The 22,873-nt window shown below is 35.0% G+C and overlaps 1 protein-coding gene across 5 annotated transcripts in view; it reads right to left on the bottom strand.

The window, feature by feature from the left end:
* LOC117913451 (mediator of RNA polymerase II transcription subunit 23) overlaps positions 1–16,800 on the bottom strand; it is a 125,008-nt gene extending 108,208 nt beyond the window's left edge. For 4 of the 5 annotated variants that reach the window (XM_034828437.1, XM_034828445.1, XM_034828460.1 and 1 more), the window contains exons 1-2: positions 16,648–16,799; positions 16,496–16,539 (exon numbers count right to left, since the gene is read on the bottom strand). In XM_034828437.1, coding sequence (XP_034684328.1) covers positions 16,496–16,539; positions 16,648–16,737 — 134 coding nt within the window. In that variant the 5' untranslated portion in view covers positions 16,738–16,799. Of the gene's footprint in view, positions 1–16,495; positions 16,540–16,647 lie in introns of all 5 variants that reach the window. The other variant, XM_034828452.1, reaches the window with a different exon arrangement.
* Between the last annotated feature and the right edge of the window lie 6,073 nt (positions 16,801–22,873).

Here is a 22,873-nt window from a genome sequence, read left to right as displayed (position 1 = left end):
TTGTGATAGAATAACAGAATTTCCCATCGTAACATGTCTCCTCCTTGCCTCTCTCCTAATTTCAGAGAACACCTCTCCAGTCAAGGGAAATAGCTCTTTGCCAAGGATTGGACATCTCACTTCGTCAAGTTCTTTTGTTAAGCATTGCAAAAAATTCAAACACCCATTCCTTTTCAAACATTTTCTTGAACTAGGCACTATCAGTAGCACAAGCCCCTCAAATTCATAAAATCATAGTTTTAAAAGGCTCAAGGCGTACCAAGGCGCAAAGTCTTCCTGGAGCCTTAGGCGCAAGGTGCACCTAAGGCGCGGGCTTTAGTGAAGTGAGGCCACCTTATTTTACATATATATTTTTATATAATATAATCAAATGCCCGAAAATTTTCCTCTATTTTTCCCCTTCTTCTTCGTCTTCTTCTCTTCTTCACACTATTCGAGAGGCTAGGGCATTTTTATTTTTTTTTTGTGTTCTACAGGTCCAAAACCAGCATACATTGGGTTCTAGAAGAAGAACAGGCAAAAACGGTGTCGATTTTGGCCTTTAAAAAAAAAAGGCAGATAACGATGTTGTTTTAGCCCCTATTCTTTTAAAAGAACAGACCAAACGACGTCGTTTTGGTCTCAGGAAATTAAAAAAACAAAACCCTCGTCGTTTTCCCTCTACTGCTCTGCAACTCATTGTCGAAGGGTGAGAAGAAGACCAAAAAAAGAATAAGAAAAAGAAAAAGAACAAAAAAAAACGATGGCAGAGGATAAAGGCGCACTTGTTGGGGGCGTCACACCTAACCAAGAAGCAAGTGCCTTGCACGCCTAATCAGCGCCTCCTTGAAGGAGTTGCTCCTGCAGTCAGGCAAGGCACTGCAGGGTGGCGTCACGTTGCCTGGAGCCTAGGCGTGCCTTTCACAACTATGTGTAAAATAAATCTAATTTTTCCCAAAGTCTATTTAAAATGTTATAGCATGTAGTTACATCTTGAGTTTTTTGCTTAGTCTCACACATTTTGGTTTTTATTTCACATACTTGTGCAGAACTTCCCAAGTCATAGTATGTTTCACTCACCACATCCCATAAATCCTCAGTTGTTGAAAGGAATAGATATGTTTGGCCAATCTCTGGCTCTATCAAATTAACCGGCCATGACATGATCATGAGATTCTCTTAATCTCATGTAGAAAACATCAAATCATCCTCCTTTGGTGCTTTGATTGCACCAGTCAAGTAGCCAAATTTCTCACAACTTTAGATGAACAATTTCACTGATTAAGAGTAGAAAAGGAAATTTTGTCCACAAAGCTTATGGGTGGTGATTTTAATTATTGGATTAGACCAAGCTATCAAATATTCTTTTCTGCATACTTTTGTGAATTGGGCTAGGGTGCATTTAGAGGATCATACCTTGTCTATAATTAACTTTATAAAGTGGTTGTTTGTTAAGTAAGAGGAAATGTTTTTTGTCTTCTTTTTGCCTAGTTTCTTGGGCATTTGATTATATACTTCATGTGTATTGTTTTCGCCTCTTCTAGGCGTTTCTAATCCAAGCTCTTTTTTATCTATCAAAAAAAATAAAAATTGTCGAATTATCGTCAATTTCATAGGTGATAGTCTGAAAAAGAGTGTTGTTGAAGAGGCATTGGCCTTGACTCCACAAAAACTTCTTTTTCAATCACTCCAAGCGTTTTATCCACTCCCTTTTTGCTTAGCTGAACTCTCGACAAGCCAAAGAAGAACTTCCTTCTCTGATCCTGGCAATGAAAGGCCTAAAGAAAAAATGACAAAAATAGTTTTTCTATTTTTGCAAAGCCAACTCCAATAGGGAACCTAACTCTAAAACCATGAACACGGATTTAAGAAAATTTGTCACTCTCATTCAATAATGGATAATTGGTGTACAAAAGTATTTAAAGAGTACATGCAATACGTATACTTTAGGGCGCTTCCTTGATGTGCCTTTTTCCTTTTTAATTTATTGCTATTTATTCATAAAAATAAAAATAAAAAAATAAAAAAAGTGCATGGAATACACAAGAAAGGAAACAACTGTACAAAGAAAATCTAGGCCTGAAAAATAGGAACTAAATGAAATTTGAAATGCAACAGTAACCTATAAAAAATTTTATATTCTTTTAATTTTCCTCTAATTTAGCAATAAATCAGACTTAAATCTACTTTTGATTTTTCGACACTTAGATATCAAGAATTGTGTTTTTAAGAATGGTTGCTTGTGTCATGTAATGTCCCATGTCGCCCGAGGAGTGAATGGAGAAGAGCCATATATGGAAGGCTTTCACAACACACTATTGAGGTCTTTTCTTAAGGGCATATGCCCAATAAAGAAGCAAAACTGAGACCGGCTATTGGGTCGTGTGTGAGCCACTGCAACCTTGAATCAGACAATATTGGGTAAAGAGTGAGGCTATGACAGAATGGTATCAAAGTTTGATCTCCAGTTAGAAGTGTGTAAGTGAGGATACTGGGCCTCAAAGGGGGGTGGACTATAGTGTCCCATATCGCCCAAGGAGTGAATGGGGAAGACACTTTGGCAAATTGTTTGCCTTACTTTGATTTGGATGGTGTGGCAAGAAAGAAACAATAGGATCTTTGAGGATAAAGGGAGAACGGAAGAGATGGTCCTTACTTTGATTTGGATGGTGTAGCAAGAAAGAAACAATAGGATCTTTGAGGATAAAGGGAAAACGGAAGAGATGGTTTAAGATTTGATTCGGTATTATTCTTCTCTATGGGCTTCTTGCACTGAAGCTTTTAGAGGAGTTCCTCTAAACATTCTACAACTCAATTGGATTGGGGTTTGCGTTTCAAAAGTTTGAAGATTGTTGGGGTTTCTCTTTGTTTTTAGAGTTCTATTGTTGGGAGTTTTTTCCTTTGTTCAATTTGTGTAGGAAGGACCTCTCATCCTTCCCTTGGTTTCTTTTCTCTTTCTATTGTCTCTTTTTTCTCTCCTATATTTGTTCTTTATTAATATAATCTTCTTCGTTTCTAATCAAAAAAAAAAAATATATATATATATATATATATATATGGAGGGTTTTCACAACACACTATTGAGGTTTTTTCTTAAGGGCATAGGCTTAATAAAAAAATAACCCTAAACCGGAAAATATTGGGTGGAGAGCAGCATCGAGACATGTCAATTATCTATAAAGTTGAGAATAGATCAACAAGAAATTCAAAACCTTAAAGGAGGTTCCTTTTGTTGTTAGAAAACTCACAGGACATTTTTACAACTTACCATATAAATTATGAGGCCTTATAAAGTCAGTAGCCCCAATTGCTATGTTCTTTACTTGCACAACAATAAAACAATAAAATAAATCAACTAAAATACATAAATAATCATGTTTCCTTCTTTATCTTACTGCTAAGGATTTGTGGCAGAGAATCTTCCAATTGGCAAACATTTCTCAACCTTTCCTTATCAATTTGGCAAACATGATTATTATTACTTTCAAAAGTTATTCTAAGGGCAACTTGTTGTTGAATGCAGGTAACATGTCATTGTATAGCAATTAGCTTAGAAAGGAATACTAGGGCTTTTAGAACTAGTGCAAGCCTTTGGATGTGTTATAGAGTACACGACCTCACTACTCTTTACAGGCTTATCACCATAAAGTTTCTAAAAAACCCAATGGAATGATTTTACTGGATGGAGAAAATAGCGTAGGGACATTAAAAGAAAAGTGGGGCTTAGAGCTTTGTGGGCTCCTTCACCACTAGAACGCACTAGGCAATCAAGACCAAATGAGGATTAAAGGAGTTTTCAAACATCATGGCAATAGTGCAGTTAAAGTTTTCTCCAAACTAGTTGGCTTCGGTTTGAAAATCAAGGTGGAAATGTTACCATTTTTAGAAGGTTTGACTAAAACGACTCATATACCCTTAGTAATATTGGCATGGGAGGAGATTCAATTAGTGTTATCTCATGGGGGTCTCCATGTATAGGAGGCATTTTTTTTTCTTTTTGGATTAGAAACAAAGATAGATTGTATATTGATAAATAGATCAAGAAAAGAAGGTTGCTCATGTGCCAGGGTGTTTGAGGGTTATATCTCAATTTGGCCTGATATATATTGTTGACCCATAGTGATTTCAAGTTGCAAAGTTGATTCAATGACTGCAGAGGAGTTTCGAAAGGTGGGGAAAGGAGTTTCGGAAAGTGGAAAGTGTTGGTTTGCAGTGGAATCTAAAACATTCAAAATCTCCATTGAAGAGGCCCGAGGTAAACAGAGAGGGACTATTGTGGAAAAAAGCAAAAGCTTTTCCTCTTGGATAAGATTTGGAGAAAAAAACTTAAACTATCTGTTAGAAGGTGTGGAAGCTTGGTATAGAGGAGAGTCTAACTTAAGGTGTCTGAAAGTTTGGGAAAAAAGAGGAAGAAAGTTTAGACTGGAGTGTCGTTCTAATGAAGCTGGTAGGTTTTTACTTTGTTCGGTAAGAGATGTGAAAGCTAAGAAATATTGTCTTATTTTTCCAGAAAGAAAAGGCTTAGTAGGGGGGTGGTTGTTATTAGCTCAGAAGTTAAGGGCCCTTGGAGTTTCCACTCCAAGTCTGAGCAAAGGTGATCTGGGACCTCCCAACCCTAAAAAGGATGGATGTAGTATCAAAGGGAATGAGAAAGGAAAAAGTGTGTATGCAAAAGTCGCGAGAGTGAAGACAGGAGAACCAAGGGATTCTTTATAGGTGCATGTAGGGGACCATGATTTGCTTTATAGGAAGAGCAGCTAAGTCGTTGCTTGGTTAGCTGTTTTAGGGACAGTTTTGAGTTTGTTCCTCCTCTGTTCTCTTTGAAGGAGTGGGCATTTGAAAGGTGGTCTCTTAAGGGAGGTTTAAAAATTTCCAGGTTGGGTAGAGCCCTTGTGTTGTTCAAATTTGAAAATAAATATGAAGCTGATTCGGTGCTTTTAAGGGGCAGCAGACGTTTTAAGGAGAGAGAGTTTCTTCTGCTAAATAGGGACCTAAAGTGGGGTGTTTTTGGAGCGGGAGCCATGCCAAGGAAGTTTGGGTGAAGGTTGTAGGACTTCCACTTCACCTTTGGAGTAGAGATGTGTTTAAGAGAATTGGAGAGAGCTGTAGGGGGTTCATAGTTGTTGATGAGGAAACAGCTTACTTTTCACAGTTGCAGTGGGCTCGTATCTTGGTTAGAGCCTCTGGGAAGAATATGTCAGGTTCATTGCACATAATGGCTGGGAATTTTAGCTAAGCGATTAGTCTATGGTGGGAAACCCCCCCTTGGGTTTCTCACGTAGTGTCGAGATCAGCCTGGCATATGAAAGAGGGGCTGGAGGACAAGGATGAAGGGGGGGGTGGCGCATGCGCTTGTGGTAGTGAGAGGGATTTTCGAATTGGTGATCAATCTTGGGGGTCAGAAGTGCAAGTTGAGTATGGCAGAAGGTATAGAGCTGTAACAGCTGCAGGGGGTAGCCAGGCTAGAGCAGATGAGCTGGTCTCAACTGTGAATGGGCCTAGGCCCAGAACAGCTGGATGGGAGGCTCTTAAAGAAAATGGCTGCATGGGCTCAAGTGGTGCAAGGGAATAGAACAGAGGCCCAAATCCCATCAGACTAGTGGAGGTGGGCCTGGGCGACAACTCTTTGGGGCCTCATGGGCCCAATTTTAATAAGCCCTTCTTGAGCCTATCGAGGAAGCTTTCTTCTTCTCTTAGGGCTCCCACAGAACCCGCGGGGGGGGTTGTGGGGTTGGAGTAGGAGCTTCTTGCCGTCAAAGGTGCCACCGCCGGGGAGTTGCTTCCTGGTCGTCTGAAGCTGACCGACGTGGCACTGTTAGAGGAAGCATCCAGGTATCCCGCTAATCCCAAACTCTCTTTTTCTTTGGGGCTTTGGGTTTCTTCTTCTTCTACTCTTTCCTTAAGGCCTGACGAAGCCTTATTGGTGTCGGAGGGGGTTTCAAGTGGAGCGGAAGGGATAGTGGAAGGGGCGATGGACCAGATTCCGTTGCGAGTAGTGTGGACTGAAGATTTGTCGACTCTCAGTGGCTAGAAAGAGCCACTTTGGGGTTCGAGAGGCAGTGATAATGCGGCTAAGCTAGCACTTGTCCCGGTTGGTTTGGATTATGTGAGTCCATTGGAGGAAAAGAGTGATCTTTATCGGGAAGAGAGGGGGCAAGATGAAGGGTGGAGCTCCAGTTGTCTTGCAAAGTTCAATTGGTGCCTCGGAATGCCGACGGAAGGGTATGAAGAGGAAATTTTGTACCTCTTAAGGAGAATGAAGGGAAGGATTGATCATAAGAGGCAGGACGGGGCAACCAGAAAGACGATTTTGAAATCTTCAAAATCCAATAGGGAACTCAAGAAGCTGGAGTGGACAGTAAGCTATAAAAAAAACTAAATCGGGTACTAGTGTGGGTATTTTTGGAGGGGCTTCCGGATTGGGGCTGCAAATAAAGATAAAAATTTTACTGTGGAATATTAGAGGGGCTAATGATAGAGATAAAAGAAAGGTCATTAAGTCAGTCATAAAATCCCAAAGAGTGGATGTGGTTTGTCTGCGGGAAACTAAAATTAAAGAAATGACTATAGGGCTTGTTCGGAGCCTAGGGGTGGGAAGACGTCTAGACTGGAGAGCAGTCAATTCTAGGAGTGCAGCTGGAGGTATTCTAGTGTTTTGGGATAACAGAATGGATGAGTTGGTTGATTTAGAAGAAGGGGAATTCTCAATTTCGTGTCGGTTCAAAAATTGTGTGGATGTATTGAAGTGGGTGTTCACTGGTGTGTATGGGTCAGTTTGCAATAGGGAGAGAGAGGAGTTTTGGGAAGAGCTTGGATCAATAAAAGGTTTATGGGGTGACCCATGGTGTGTGGGAGGGGACTTCAATATGGTAAGATTTCTAGAGAAGCGAAGTAGGGGAGGTGGGTTGACCGCTTCAATGAGGAGATTCTCTGAAGTGGTAGAGGATTTGGAGTTGAGGGATTTCCCTTTGAAGGGGGGTCCTTTTACCTGGAGAGGTGGTTTGAATAACCAGTCCACTCTAGGCTTGATAGGTTTTTAGTGACAAACAACTGGGATAGTCTTTTCAATGAGTTTGTGCAGGGAGTTCTTCCTAGACCAATCTCTAATCACTTTCCAGTTCTTCTAGAAGGCAGAGGTTTGACTAGGGGACCTTCCCTCGTTCAGATTTGAGAACATGTGGTTGGAGGAGGAGGGTTTCAAAGACAAGATGAAGACGTGGTGGGGGGAGTTTAAATTGTACAGGGACCTCCAGTTTTATTTTAGACGCAAAATTGAGAGCCTTAAAAGATATTTTGAAGAATTGGAATAAAGAAGTGTTTGGTCTCATTAAGAATAAAAAGGGAGAAGCTCTCAGACAGGTTGTGTTTTGGGACGAAAATGAGAAATGCTCAGCTTTAAATCTAGAAGAGTGTGATGCAAGAAAAAAGGAGAGAGAGTCTTATAAGTCTTGGATGTGGAGAGAAGAAATTTCCTGGAGGCAGAAGTCTAGGGAATTATGGCTGAAGGAGGGGAACAATAATACCAGATTTTTTCATAGGATGGCGACTGCTCATAGTAGAAGAAATTGGTTGTCCAAGTTGAAAGTAGATGGTTGTTGGCATTTGGAGGAGAATGATTTAAAAAATAATGTGGTGGGGACGTTTCAAAAGCTCTATTTAGAAGAAGAGGGTGGCGTCCAAGTATTGAAGGGTTGTCTTTGATGGGGTTAAACAGAAGTGAGGCTGAGGGGCTGGAGATTCCTTTTTCGGAAGAAGAGGTCTTTGCAACTCTTTCAGGTCTAGGCAAGGACAAAGCCCCCAGTCCGAATGGCTTTTTGATGGCTTTTGGACATTTTGTTGGGATGTGGTGAAGGTTGAGCTTATGGGTTTTTTTAGAGATTTTCATGAGAGGGGCAGATTTGTAAAGTCTCTAAATGCTACTTTCCTGGTTTTAGTCCCAAAGAAGGGAGGTGCAGAAGATTTGAAAGATTTCAGGTCAATTAGCCTTATGAGAAGCCTTTACAAGTTGTTGGCCAAGGTGTTGACAAATGGAATTAAGAAGGTTATGGGGAAAGTAATTTCGGAGTCCCAAAATGCCTTTGTGGAGGATAGACAAATTTTAGATGCAGTTTTGATTGAAAATGAGGTAGCAAGGTTGAAAAGCAATCAATGGGGTATGTTGTGTAAGTTGGATATAGAGAAGGCTTACGATCATGTAAGTTGGAAGTTCTTGTTGGCAATGCTTAAAAAAATGGGCTTTGGGGAGAGATGGTTAAAGTGGATAGAATTGTGCATTTCTATGTGAAATTTTCTATTCTAATAAATGGGTCTCCTTCCGGTTTTTTCCAAAGTTCGAGGGGACTAAGACAAGGAGACCCCCTCTCCCCTTATTTGTTTGTGATAGTCATGGAGGTGTTTAGTTGTTTGTTGAGAAGGGTTATTAATGGGGTTTTTTTATCTGGGTGGAGAGTGAGAGGTCGGAGTTGTGAGGGGATTTTGATCTCGCACTTGTTATTTACGGATAATACTTTGGTGTTTTGTGAGGAGTCTGAGGACCAGATGACTTATCTAAGCTGGCTTCTCATGTGGTTTGAGGCTTGTTCAGGGTTGAGAATCAATTTAGAGAAGAGCGAGTTATTCCCGGTGGGGAAGGTGCATGATATAAAGGATTTGGCTTTGGAATTGGGTTGTAGAGTGGGTGGTCTCCTTTCTTGTTATTTGGGTCTGCCTTTGGGGGCCCCCTTCAAATCAGTGGCGGTTTGGGATGGTGTTGAAAAACGGTTTCAAAAAAAACTCGCAATGTGGAAGAGACCGTATATTTCGAAATGAGAGAGACTCACTCTAATCCGAAACACTCTCTCTAACATGCCTATAAATTTCATGTCTCCCTTTTATTTGCCCAGAAAAGTTAGGTTGAGACTAGAGAAGATTCAGAGGGATTTTCTGTGGGATGGGGGAGCTCTTATGCAGAGGCCACACCTTGTTAGGTGGAACCTGGTTTGCTTGGAAAAAAGGAAAGGTGGGTTGGGTGTGAGAAATTTAGCTCTGATGAATAGAGTTCTCATAAGTAAGCGGAATTGGCGCTATGCCAATAAAAGAGAGGCTTTTTGGAAGCAAGTTATCAGTCGGAAATATGGTATGGAAGAGGGGGATTGGTGCACTCGGGCCGTAAGTGGGAGGTATGGTGTTGGGTTTTGGAAAGCAATTAGAAATAAGTGGTTGTTTCTGAATAGTAGACTAGCCTACCAAGTGGGCAGTGGTCGGAGAGTAAAATTTTGGAAAGACGAGTGGTGTGGAGATGAGCCCCTTTGTGAGTCATTCTCCTCTTTATTTTCCATCTCCCTGTCTAAAGATGTTTGGGTGTCAAATGTTTGGAACCCGGACAATGATGGGAAGGGTTGGACCCCTCTTTTCTCAAGAGCGTTTAATGATTGGGAGATTGAGATGGTGGAGCATTTTATGTTAAAGATCCAAGCTTTTAGGGTGCAGAGGGAGGACGAAGATAGAGTGGTTTGGACAGCTTCAAAGAGTGGTGTTTTCTCAGTCAAGTCGTCGTATTCTATTTTGGAGCCTGGAGACTCTCATTTGTTCCCTTGTAATAGTATTTGGAGGGTGAATATACCTCCTAAGGTAGCCTTCTTTGCTTTGGAGGCTTCTTGGGGTAAAATCTTAACTTTGGAGCAAGTTCAGAGGAGAGGGTACTCTATGGCTAACAGGTGTTTTCTATGCCTCTCTGAAATAGAGATGGTGGATCACCTTTTACTTCATTGTATATAAAGACGCAGGTTTTGTGGAGTCTCATTTTCTCCCTATTTGGTGTGGCTTGGGTTCTGTCGTGTTCAGTGAAGGAAACTCTTCTTGGATGGCATGGAGCTTTTGAGGGGAAAACTCGTAAAAAGGTTTGGCAAATGGCCCCCTTATGTATTTTTCAGTCAATCTGGAAGGAAAGGAAGTTGTCAGCTTTTGGGAATGAGAAGTTTTCGCTTCACTGAAATATTCTTTTGTATGTAATCTTTGATCTTGGTTAGGGTGTCTATAGTTTTGAGCTCTTCTTCTCTTGTTAGTTTTTTGGATTGGCTAGGCTCTAAGTAGGGGTTTCGAGCTTTTGGGTTGCTTTTGTATACTCCCTGTATACTTTGAGGGCACTATTTTTTGTGCTTCCTCTTTCAGTTGAATACATTTCTTTTTATCTATAAAAAAAATAAATAAATAAATAGATCAAGAGAAAGATGAGAGATCCTCCCCACAAAATACAAATTCTGATCAAAATATGACTCAAACTCCTCCATTATACATGGAAACCTATAAAAAAAAAAAATAGTCCCATTATGACTATAAATCAAGACTAAACAAAGCTCCTCTCATTGTTGCCCATCAAGACTGAATACGAGGCACTGTTGATAGGATGGATGGATTTCTATGACTTTTTACCTCTTTGGAACCTTAGGTTATCCTTTTCCTAAAAGCCCAGGTCAGTCAACTAGGCAACAAATGAATGAACAAAATGGAGCCTTTAGGGCAGAGGATTTTATCAGTGTTTTTTTTATAAGCAGAGATCAATTATATTAACAGCGCCTAATAAAAGAGCACATAAAAGCATATATGATGTATACACGGGCACTAAAAGGACAAAATAAGACAATGGGATACACAAGAAACACCGCTCATGCGTTACTTAGAGTTTAACCACTCAACAAGTCCATTATGGATAAGGTGCAATCTCCTATATACACTCTAACACACTCCAAAAAAATTATACATAAAGGATTATTTGATTACTTGGCCTACTTTTTCGATGTTATCAACTCTCCTATTTGTCTCCCCCCAAACCATCTAGAATAAGCACAAAGGGGCAACTCTCCAAGCCTTTTTCCTCTTCTTTCTAGCAAAAGGTCCATGCCTGCTCAAAATGACATCTCTCACTAAGGAGTGCATCATCCACTCTATTCCAAAAAAAACATAAATCAGGTATTACTAATGTTTCAAAAACCGAATCGGACCGACTAGTTCAACCAGCCGAACCGTCGACCGAACCTTGGTCCAGTTCGATTGAGCTTTTGAACCGGAATGGGCTTTGGACCGACATTGAACCGAACAAACTAGCAATTGAACTGCCGAGCTGGACAAAACTAGGGTGGTTCGATTCAACTAACTCTTTGGGTTTTTAAATTTTTTCTAGGCAAAAATGAGCCTCATTTACCAATGGATCATGCACTTTTCACGACCCAACCCTCCATGGCCCAATGGCTAGTTGTGATGCAGGCAGCTAAATGAGGGTTTTAAAGGCATTTTTATGCTCTTGCCTTTCCAATGTGGGACAAGACAAGTCTAACTGATTTAAAAAACTATCATCATTTATATATGCATAGCTTACAACCCTTGGAATTGAACCTTAGACCAAAGGTTTAAGGTAAGCATGGTTGCACCAATCTGCAACTCATTGGTTTGTGCCAAGAGTTGTAAAAAACATAATAAAATCATCTCAAATATCTACTATATTTTTAAACTTATAAGATAATAAGATATATATAATTAATGACATAATACACTTCAATTTTCAATATGTAATATTATATATGTTTTATTTAATAAACTTTAAAATATTAATATATTTATATAAAAGATGAAAAAATAAATAGTATTGATTTTTAATTTTATTTATATTTACAATTTTTAAAATTATTTTAAATTTTAATAAAATATAAATTATATATTTATGACGTCACTGGTTTGATCGCGGTTCAACCACCGGTTTGACCACTAAACCGTGAACCAATAACTTTTCCAATATGCTAATTGGTCTAGTTCTAAAAACATTGGGTATCACAAAAAATGACAGTTTTCGAGCAGTGAAAGAGAATGTCATCAACTTATTATTCTTCTTCTTTGCACAAATAGCATTTATTCAGTATCATCCATGCCCTTCTTTTGAGTTGATTTTATCAATGTTCCCTTCTCCCGCCACCCCCCTCCCATATTTTCCTTAGTTTATCCATGATTGGATTGTGGTGTATGTCCTTCACACTTTATTTAGTTCTTGTTAGTTTTTCTTTATATTTTATTTAGCTTAAAGGATAATTCATCCTTCCTCTTGCATATAGTTTATCTAATAAAATGTTATTTTCATAGTTGTTAACTCATAAATCATATCATAAACTTTTGCTATTTTTCCATGATGTGTGTAGTAAATTTTTTTATACAATGAATAATAAATAAATAAAATATGGAGATATATATTGAAAGCATGAAGTTTATAGTAATATATAACCAATTTCATGAAAGATGGTTCATAGTATAAGAATATTGAACACCAGAGTTTTGAAAAATTCAATTCAACAAACTATGTACATAGGTTCATCACAAAATCTACAAAAATATATTTTTTGATTTTTAGCTACGATTTTTAGTTCCAAATCTAACTAGGCTTATATACTTATATAACGTTGATATGTATGTTTTTATGTGTCATCTCCAAAGTTCTAGCTTTCCATGTTTGTTACCATTCCCTCCCCGTTGAAAAAAAATTAATATATTAAGTAAAAGTTTCTATTAGCCAATCATCATCATCTTCAATATTAACATCTGAATATCTCAAATAACATCCATTCATTACAAAAAAAAATTTACTTTAACTTTTAGCATTTCATGTCTACCCTCAACAAGTTATAAGTAGTTGTCTCTTGTAAGAGCATTTTACTTCTGTTTCTTTTTTTTCCTTTTATGATCAATTTCTAACTATAAAGCCCATTTTAAACAATTAATATAATATTTTTTAAAGAAAAAAATTGAATTTGATTTTTCTTAACAACTATGAAAAATAGTTAAAGATGTATGTATCATCGTAGCTTTGTGTTGCATATCATATTATATACCATATGTGTATTATAAAATGTACTCAAGATAAGATACAAACAGGTGATATGACTTGGTTTCCATTAAAAAAAAAAGTATCATATTGTGGATTATATCGTGTATTATAAGTTTTTAACAACAATCATCATTTCATATAAAAGAAAATTCACATGTTAACAAAAACAATTCTTTTGCCAAAGAATGGTAGTGCACCAATATCATGTTGCCTCCACATGGCAATATGTTTTAAAAAATTATTATTCGAGGAATTTGTTTTTCTTTTTGATAGGCAAAGAAGAAGTTTATTGAAATAATTGTCTAATAAGAAGCAAGGACACACCTAAGTATAAGGGGACCAAAGGTGTCAAAAAAGTGAAAAGAAAGAGAAAATGAAAAGTCAAAACCCCAGCCCACTTAGACAATCTAATAAAGGAAATCTAGCAAGGGCCAAGAACCAGCATTTAAGGACTTCTGGGTCAAAGGGAAAAAGGCTAAACAAAGGAGTCTTCAAACAAGTGATCTAAGTGCTCCAATTAAGTGCTCCAATATCAAAAAAAAAAAAAAATTGATAGATGCTCCACTATTAAAAGATACACAGTTGCATTCTTACCAAATAGTCTAAAACAATCATAACAAAGCAATCCTCTTAACCTTCCTACAATTCTTCCATGCAAAACACTTGCACCATCCTAATAAGATCTCTCTTACCAAATTAGAAAGCGGTAAGAACTGACAAGATACAAAAAAGAGAGAACAACGAGTCCCACAAAACCCTAACTTTGTTGCAGTAGACAAGAATGTAAGTAGTTGACATTTCTTTGCTCCTAAACAAGCGACGTCAATTTGCTTAAAATCATCCTTTTTTTTTTTTTGATAGGAAACCACGCATGAATATATTGATAAGATAAAATAGTACATAAGGAGGATGAGAAGTCCTCCCGCCAGAATTAAAACTAAACAACACAATAAAATAACATGACACTACACCGTCTCATTGGATTTACACACTGCTAGTCAATCTAGTTCTAAAACGTTAAGGGGAATGCCCTTAAACCCCGTTGAGCAAAAAGCCCAAAACGAAGCGATGAAATGAATGGAGTCCCAAAGATTCTCTGAATTCCTAGCTTTGTCCTCAAATATCCTAGCATTCCTTTCCCGCCACACAACCGAAAGCACGCATTTTGCCACAAAACCAACCCTCTCTTGGATTTGCCAAAACCTTTATAATTGATGAACATCATGTCTGAAATGCTTTTCGGAGGGACCCAATCCATCTTGGCTAGCTAAAAAAGTCTGTGCCACAACCCCAACGTCACAGAAGAATGAAGGAATAGGTGATCTGCTGATTCTCCTTGCCCCATACACAACTTACAGATGTCAGGGCTAAGAGCTTTGTGGGGCCTCCTCAATTGTAGCAAGTCGTTGGTATTTACCTTCTTGTGTGCCACAAGCCAGACAAAGGCCTTAACTTTGAAGGGAACTTGAGATTTCCATACAAACTTATAAGGGATCAAAGGAGATGAATCAGACGTTTGGGATAAGGCTGTAAAGAAGGACTTGACTGTAAACAGTCCTGAAGACAATAAGGACCAAGATCTCGCATCTAAAGCGGAGGTGGATAAATTCATACAATCAATAGAACACATGATGCGTTCTAGATCTTCTATCTCATAATCGGTTAGACTACGACGGAAATTAAAGTTCCATGAGAAAGGGCGATCCGAACCAAGAATTGAATATATGGGAACACTTTTATCCATTACTACTCTAAATAGTCTTGGATATTGGTCTTTGAAGATTTGGTCCCCCCACCATAAATCTTCCCAAAAGCGAATTCTTTCCCCGTTTCCTACGACCAACCGAGTATACTTGGAAAAATCCTGAAAGACTTGTGCAATGGCCTTCCAAGGGCAACGATGTGACCACCTGACTAAAGTGTTGGCATCCCAACCATTTGAGTGTGTCCCGTATATGCTAAGAATGACCTGATGCCATAGAGCTATACTCTCCCTAGGATACCTCCACAACCATTTGCTTAAAATCATCCTCTCCTTCTAAACTAATCAAAAGTCAAAATAATACCTCACACTAACCTTAAACTTGCTTTACAAGAAAGACTACACCGCATTCTAACTATAAAGAATAATAAAAAGACTTTATAGAGAACTTCTATCCTTGGCACATCCCCACACTAGTTTATCATCACCTACCTAAGACCTTACCCTCTCTTAGAGCCACCTTTTTAAGCACCTTATACTATCCAACTCCCAAACATAAAAATCTATTACAAAGCAAGTGTATTACCACTTCTCTCCAGCCAATGCTGCTCAAATGTACAGACATGGAAATAAGGAGGGAAAATAAACACTTAAATTTAAGCCACAATGCCATGTGCCAAAACTTAACTCTCAACATTATCAATAGTTAATCTGGTTTTATCATGAAACTCACTCTAAACTCTTCTAATTGATCTCCACAACCTAACCTCCTACCTCACCTTCCTACATAAGAGTTATTCCTTTAAGTTACAAGCCTAAAATGTCATTGATTTTAGAGGATCATACTTTTGTCCATGATTGATTCTATAGAGTGGTTGTTTGTCTAGTTAGGGGAAAGGTTTTTTGTCTTTCTTTTTGCCTAGTTTCTTGGACGATGTTTGTATACTTTGTATGTATTGTTCTCACCACTTCTAGGCGTTTCTAATACAAGCTCTTATTTACCTATCAAAAAAAAAGCCTACAATGTCATTTCCAAGCAAAACCTTATTCTGTGAGAAGATAAAGCTCTGATACCAAAGTTCCCTTTCTTTTTATCCAAACAGATAGTTGACAAATTCTCTAAAAATTTTCTCAAGTGGACCACCCTCTTAAAGGAAAAATCCCTTTTGGCTTTCCTCTAGTCTCAAACATGTCATCCTTGGAATAATAAAGAGAGACATAAAGTAAAAAAACATGCTAGCTAGACTATTTAACAGCATGAATTTAACACCATTGTAAAGGTAATAGCATTTCCAAAAGGCTCTTCAAGAAAGACCCAAATAAGTGATTCGAAGCTTGCCACCCACAACCAAGCAAAGAAGCCTAATCCTCCACATTAGGTACCTCCTCCACAAGCAATGACCTTTATCATAAGGATTGGAATAAATACTCTCTTAGAGCATGATTTATGTTGCTTTTAATTCTTGAGGTCAAGGGGGAGCCAGAAAATTAGTTTAAGTGCGGTAATCTTGAACTTTATTTCGAGGGGACAAAAAAGGCCAAAACTTCATATGTCGCCTAGTGGTAACCATAAAATGCAAGTAGAATTAAGAGTTGATAAGTGAAAAAGGCTTTGAACACCTAATTCATTATTAAATAATGGATTCAATCTCTTCCCTCTCTTCTGGAATTCTTATCATGTCTAGTGTTCCTCCCCAGTATTATGCGACAATTTCTTTATGGCTTTCATATCATAGCCTATAATTTGAGCCCAACAGAGGCTAACACCATTAGAGATTCCAGGCAATTAAACCACCATTACTTCAAATCAATTAGACACTGATTCACTAATTATCAGCTTGCTTATATATATTCTAAAAAACGCAAAAACTATCATCATCCCTCCAACGTACCCCAATCAAATCATAAACCCTAACAATTAAAAATCAATACACAATTGAGAAACAACTTAAGTACACAAAACTTACGGAGGTTCCCGATTTGAATCCTCAGGTTTTTGGTGGGAACTTCTCTGCGGAAACAGGAAAAAAATAATAATAATAATCAACAAGAAAAGAGAGATGAAAATATTTTAAAAAGCGCAATTAAAATGGGAAAGGTTAAAGGAAGTGGGGAATACTCCTAAGTAGAGATTGAAGAGGTCGACGATGGAGGATCGGGCAGGGTGAAGCTGGTAAGCCCTAGAAGATGGTCTCGGGTTCGGATCCATTTCATTCCGGGCGGGAATGAAGGTTCAACAGACTGTTTCTGGTGTTTTCTCTTTTCGTTATATATACATCCTTTTATCTATCAAAAAAAAAGACTGCGGAGACGGTACGCAGCGATGTCCTTGGACTCCGAAACTTGACTGAGAAATCGGGTCATTGAATTAAGCCAATCCGATTGGATCGGGCAATGGGCAATGGGCAATGGGCGGTCGCAGTGCTTGTAGAATTTTAGTCGAAAAACAACTAATTTGATCGAATATATAAATAAAAAACCTCAACTTTAACAAATCAATTTTATATTTATTTATTTTAAATATTTTAAAATACATACAATTTTGATAAGTAAAATATTTATTTTTTTAAATACCTTTTTATTTTATAATAGTAAATAAAATTATCAAAAAATTAATTTATCATTTTAATTTGATAAAAATATTTTATAAATGATTATATTATAATTTTTTATTAAATAACATTAGATATAAATCATTTTGAAAAAACTCTATGGATTCTTAAGTAATAAATAAAATCTTTCTAATTCTCTAATTAATAATTATTTTAAATATTGTATTGTATAAATATACTCATCTTCTTTTTTTAATAAAATTAAATAAAAAATTTATTAGTCGACATCAACAATAAAATATGAATTTTAAAAAATTAAAAATACAATTAAAACTAAAATACTTAAAAATTAAAAAAAAAATAATAAATACAATTAAAACAAAAAAAAAAAACTGAAAATTTTTAAAAATAAAATATTAACTTTTATTATATTTTTAACTCTTTCTCAATATCTATATTTTCTGTTATTATCATTTAATAAAGTGAAAGTTGATATTTTATTTTTATATTTTTATGTTTAAAGTTTTTTAGTTTTAATTATATTTTTTAATTTCTCATTTTAATGGTTTAAAAAATTTGTCAATTGATATTATTATCCTAACAAATAAAAAGTCATTTAAGGGAATAAATATGTGATTTGTGATAATACATGTATTTTAAAATATTTTAAATAGATGAAGATGAAAATGATATATAAAAGTTAAAGTTTTTTTTTAATATTTTTTTTAATTAGTGAATCAAAACTCACGTTTTCCTTTTTAGTTTCAAATTCAACAATAATATCTTGACCCTTTTATTGGGGCATGTAAACGAGCTTGGCAGCTCGAAACCTCTAAGTTGGGTCTAAATTTTTGTTCTTTAATAAATATATAACAATATTTATAAATAAGAATTTTACAAATATTGACTTAATAATTCTATATCAAAATTTTCATATTTTACAAAGATTGGGATCTTAAATGACATTTATGAATTTTATCCCACCCCATGGATTATACTAAAACAAAGAGAAAATAATGTACAAATACTGAAGTTTAAACATAAATATACCGTATAAATATGAAATTATTATAAAGACTATTGATTAATGATAAAATGACCAAATTAATCTTCTAATTCATTTTTCATAATAAAAAATCTCATCCTATAGACATTTTATAGTGAAAATGACTTATACTATACGTATTTTACTTGTATATCATTTGGACATGCATTTTATTTGATTTTAATATCATTTAAATATCATGTGCTTATAAATTACAAGATGCTTGAGATTAACCTCTAATTTTTAATTTTATAGACCATATTCTATGATAATAATTGTGGGCTTTTGTAAACCTTGTAGATCATATTTGCTATATTTTGTTTTTTACATCAATTAAACATGTATTTAATAATATTCTTGACACTTTTATATAACTAATTAGGGATAGCAACGGGACGGGTTTTTTCGGGTACCCGCCCCGCCCCTAATGGGACGGGGTTTAAATTTAATAAACGGGTTTGTAACGGGTGTGACATTTTTTTTTTAAACCCGAGGCGGGTTCAGGTATTACCCCATCCCGTCCCATTTAATTTTTTAAACGGGACGGGGATGGAAATCGTTTTTAATAAACGGAGCGAGGTTGGGATGGGGGCAACCCATCCCGAACCTGCCCCGTTGTCATTCCTATAGCCAATCTGTTATATGACCTTTACAACAATGTTTGCCTCTACACATTGGTGCTTCCCACAAATATCATACTTAAATGATCAATTTTGCATTTATTAGCATGTTTTGTTTTTGCCCTACCTTAATGAATCTAGTGAGCCAGCTTTGCTTCAAATTTTCAAGTTGGCTTGAGTTAACCTTCCTACCAACAAGCCAACTTTACATCCCTACCATTATTCATCCCAATTTCAACTGACCAAGATTAGTTGTCTAGTATCTAATAAAGCTAGTTTAACCACGACTTTATTGTATTACTAATACCTTTTTGTTGAACATGATTTTTAAAATTGACTAAATTGGAAAAACCATCACAAGAAAATATACATTTTACTTGTAAAACATTGTTTATATATATTAAAATTTCAAAATTAAGATGAAATTTAATTAGGGAAAATTATAAAAATACCTTTATACTTTAAATTATGCTTCAATTTGATTGATTAGATTTAAAAAAAAAATCAATATCAACTTTGAACTATATGTAGATGTCATAATTATCATTTTTCTTAAGCAATTTTATTGAAAAGAATATGGAAATTCTTGTATATGTATAGTAAATACGTGATTAGCCACATATCACAAACAATATGTCAATCTTATTTCGATTTTTAAATAAAAGGTGAAAAGGTCAAATAATATTATAAAATTTAATTAAAATACCACAAAAAATCATAATGTGTTTGACAGTAGTAGAAAAGATATCAACCTTTCTTTCACCATCTATAGTTTCAAATCAATCTCATTCATCTATTTAAATTTACTTGTTGGATATTGCAACAACAATTTAAAGAGAAGATCGTTGTAGGAACTCAATAAATATTAAAGATGTTATCACTTTGTTCTAAAGTACATCGAGAAGATTTTCATGATTATAAATTAGCAATAAAGGTAAGCTCATAGGAAATAAATATTTTATTATTATTAGATGCGGGCCATCATAAATAAATTTGATTTGACAAGGGATAGAAGTTAGGATTTACAAAAGAAATTAGAGAGTGAATAATTCATGATGAAAGAGTTGTTAAATTTATAAAACATAAAAGAACTAGAATGGTAATCATATGTAATCGAAGTGTGAAGGTAGGATACATGCATTAATGTGAACATATAAAGACATAGTGCAAACCAAGTGAATGAACCTAATTCATACATATGGTAGGAGTTATAACAACAAACAAGAAGCTAACAAAGCATGATGACAATATAAGATCTAGACATTCAAAATAAATGTTTGTTTTAGTTGGTGATGTGAGGATGGACTTCAAGGTTAATGTATCAAGAAGTCAAGGATGCAGAGCAAAGAAACAAATCATTTATGAAAGTGATATAAAGCAACATCCATATGTTATTATATTGAGACTTTGAATGGCAGGTAACAAGTGATCTTTTGTGAAGGCAAAGGTAGATAAACCTGCAAATTAAAACAATACAACCATTTTCCAGTTGATGCACATTAAGGTTATGAAAAAATAAATAATTTTTTTCGAGGAAAACAACAAAAAAAAAAAATTAAAATTAATAAATTATCTTTAAATATGAATTTGAATTCATTTCACTCGTTTTTTTTTTACTTAAATATTTAAAAATTTTAATTATATTTAATTTTCTTTCATATTTCCCTCATAAAAAAATCATTTTGCTTTAACATTTTTTTCTTTTATCTAGTACTTCCAAAAATCAAATATAACCTAGATAGAAATGCATTCAATAAAATCATTCCTTTTCAATAACAAAGACATATCGGTATACTATTAATAAATTTTTGCAAACTATAAGATGAGTTGCTGAAAAAGGGATGATTAATAGGTAAGTAGTCTTAATCGAAATGGGTACAAAGATCAACCATATTTTAATAATCTTTTATATTGATTAGCAATGCATATTATCGATATTAAGCTTAGAACACGCAACTTTTCCTGTCAGGATTCTACTTTATTTTATCTAAATCAAATTTGTTTGTAGTTTATTCTTTTAATACCCAATTATAATTATATTATACTTGTGTTCAAAATAGTAAATAAATATACAGTTTAATAATATACATCAATAATTCTAAAAAGACTTAAAAAAATATATTTTAATGCATTATTCCAAAAAATTATAAAAACATCGCTACATTTTTCATGATCATAAATATAACCACTTCAAATATAGTTGTTAACATCAACTTGCAAATACCAAATTTTACATCATAAATATAATCTCCGACCTTTAGAACAGTGAAACTATACCAATCTCGTTGTTAATGATCGAAAATATTTTAAAAATAAATACAAATACAATCAAATAAAAGCTAAAAACACCAAAAATGCAATCAATCATCTTGGCTTTACCTTTTTGTGTAGCAACCTCCCTCAGCTTTGCAATTTTTTCACAAACACATGGCACTACAAATCTATATATAATAATCAGGAATCTCTAGAACATAGCAATCAAAATATTCACAAAATCCCGAGCTCTTTTATTTATAACAACTATTTTTTTTTCCCCAAGATTAGCAAGAACCCATGATGCCTTCGTTTAAGCTCTTACAATGCAATTGCATAAAGCTGTTGACGAATTTGCTGAACTTCCAAGCATGTAAATTGAAAATTTTGTACTAAAGAAATACACCACACCACAACAAATAACAATAAAGGTTTTGTCAATAATAATAATGAACAGTTAATCATTACAGCTTTCACAAGCACGACTAGTATTTCCAAAATTTGAAAAAAAAGAGTATGTTTTCGCATACTCGTATATATAAAAAAAATCTTAAAATAAAAATATAAGTTTATAAAATATAAATTTTAAGTCATTATTTAAAAATAATTAAAATTTCATGTTTTTTTATATCAAATGTACAATTTTTGACCATTTAAATACAACTTTTTAATAATATATGTATTATATTTGATCATTTTAAATATTATATTGGATCCACAAACTTGAATTATTTTTATAAGGTTTTTACTTTGTAATTATTTTTTATACGAGTGTATAAAAACACGTATTTTTAAAATTTGAAAAAAATATGTTTTCATATACTCATATGAAAAAATCACAAAATAATAATTTATGTTTATAAAATACAAATTTTAAATAACTATTTAAAAATAATTAATCATCCATATATTTTTTTTATCAAATAAATTATTTTTGATCATTTAAGTATTATATTTTAATAATATAGATATTATATTTTATCATCTTAAGTACTACTTTTAATCAATAAATAAAAAAAATTTAAAAAATTATTTTGAAGAAAATAGTAAAAACAAAAAAAATGAACAGTCCTATAAACACGCAATATATACAAAATTCCCACTATCTAGAAATAGAATTCAAGGTCTTAATCATTAGAACATTAATGAAAATTTGAAAATGGATGAATCTGCAATTTGGAAGGAAAGCTTGAACTATAAAAATTGAAAGTACAAAATAAGGAAAAAAAAAAAAGGCTTTTGATTCCTAACTCCTCCCTTGACAACTCACTTCATCTATGTCGTGCGTGTTTGCTACCTTAACATTGTTTTTGTTATTTTCATTCAAACCAAACAAAACATAAATAACATTCATATAATTTTTTTTCCTATAAAAGCCGCACGTTTAGGTCCAAATTCTGGGATTAAAATACAAATTTTCGAAAATAGTGAAACTTCCCGTGGGGACGTCCCCATGCGATCACACTCGTGCCCCAACGCCACCTTGTATTAAGAAAAAAAAGAAAAAGGGGAGTGAGTAAGCTCCAGGGCCAGGGGCCACCATTTCTCCAGAATAAATATTATATAAATAATTAAACAAATATTAAAAAATAAAAATAAAAAGGGACTGTCTGGAATATGACCGTTGAACGTAGCTGCTGCAAGCCTGCACCACGTCAGCACTGGCGGTATCCTCGTGGGTCGTGATTTCACACAAAGCCAAGGATACTGTAGGCCGGATCCGCGCCAAACGACCCAGCTTCTTTGTGTGGTAGGCCTCACCGCTTACCGTGGAATGTCGTGTAATCTGGGCCGTCTGATCTCTAACACACCTCCCAAAACTTTATGGTACAAAACCTCTTTTACTTTCTCTCATAAACTACGGAGTTCAACTCT

Source organism: Vitis riparia, chromosome 1 (assembly GCF_004353265.1).
Source record: "Vitis riparia cultivar Riparia Gloire de Montpellier isolate 1030 chromosome 1, EGFV_Vit.rip_1.0, whole genome shotgun sequence".
Classification (NCBI taxonomy): Eukaryota; Viridiplantae; Streptophyta; class Magnoliopsida; order Vitales; family Vitaceae; genus Vitis; species Vitis riparia.
Note: the sequence above shows the minus strand (reverse complement) of the source record. Positions and strands in the feature narration are given on the sequence as shown.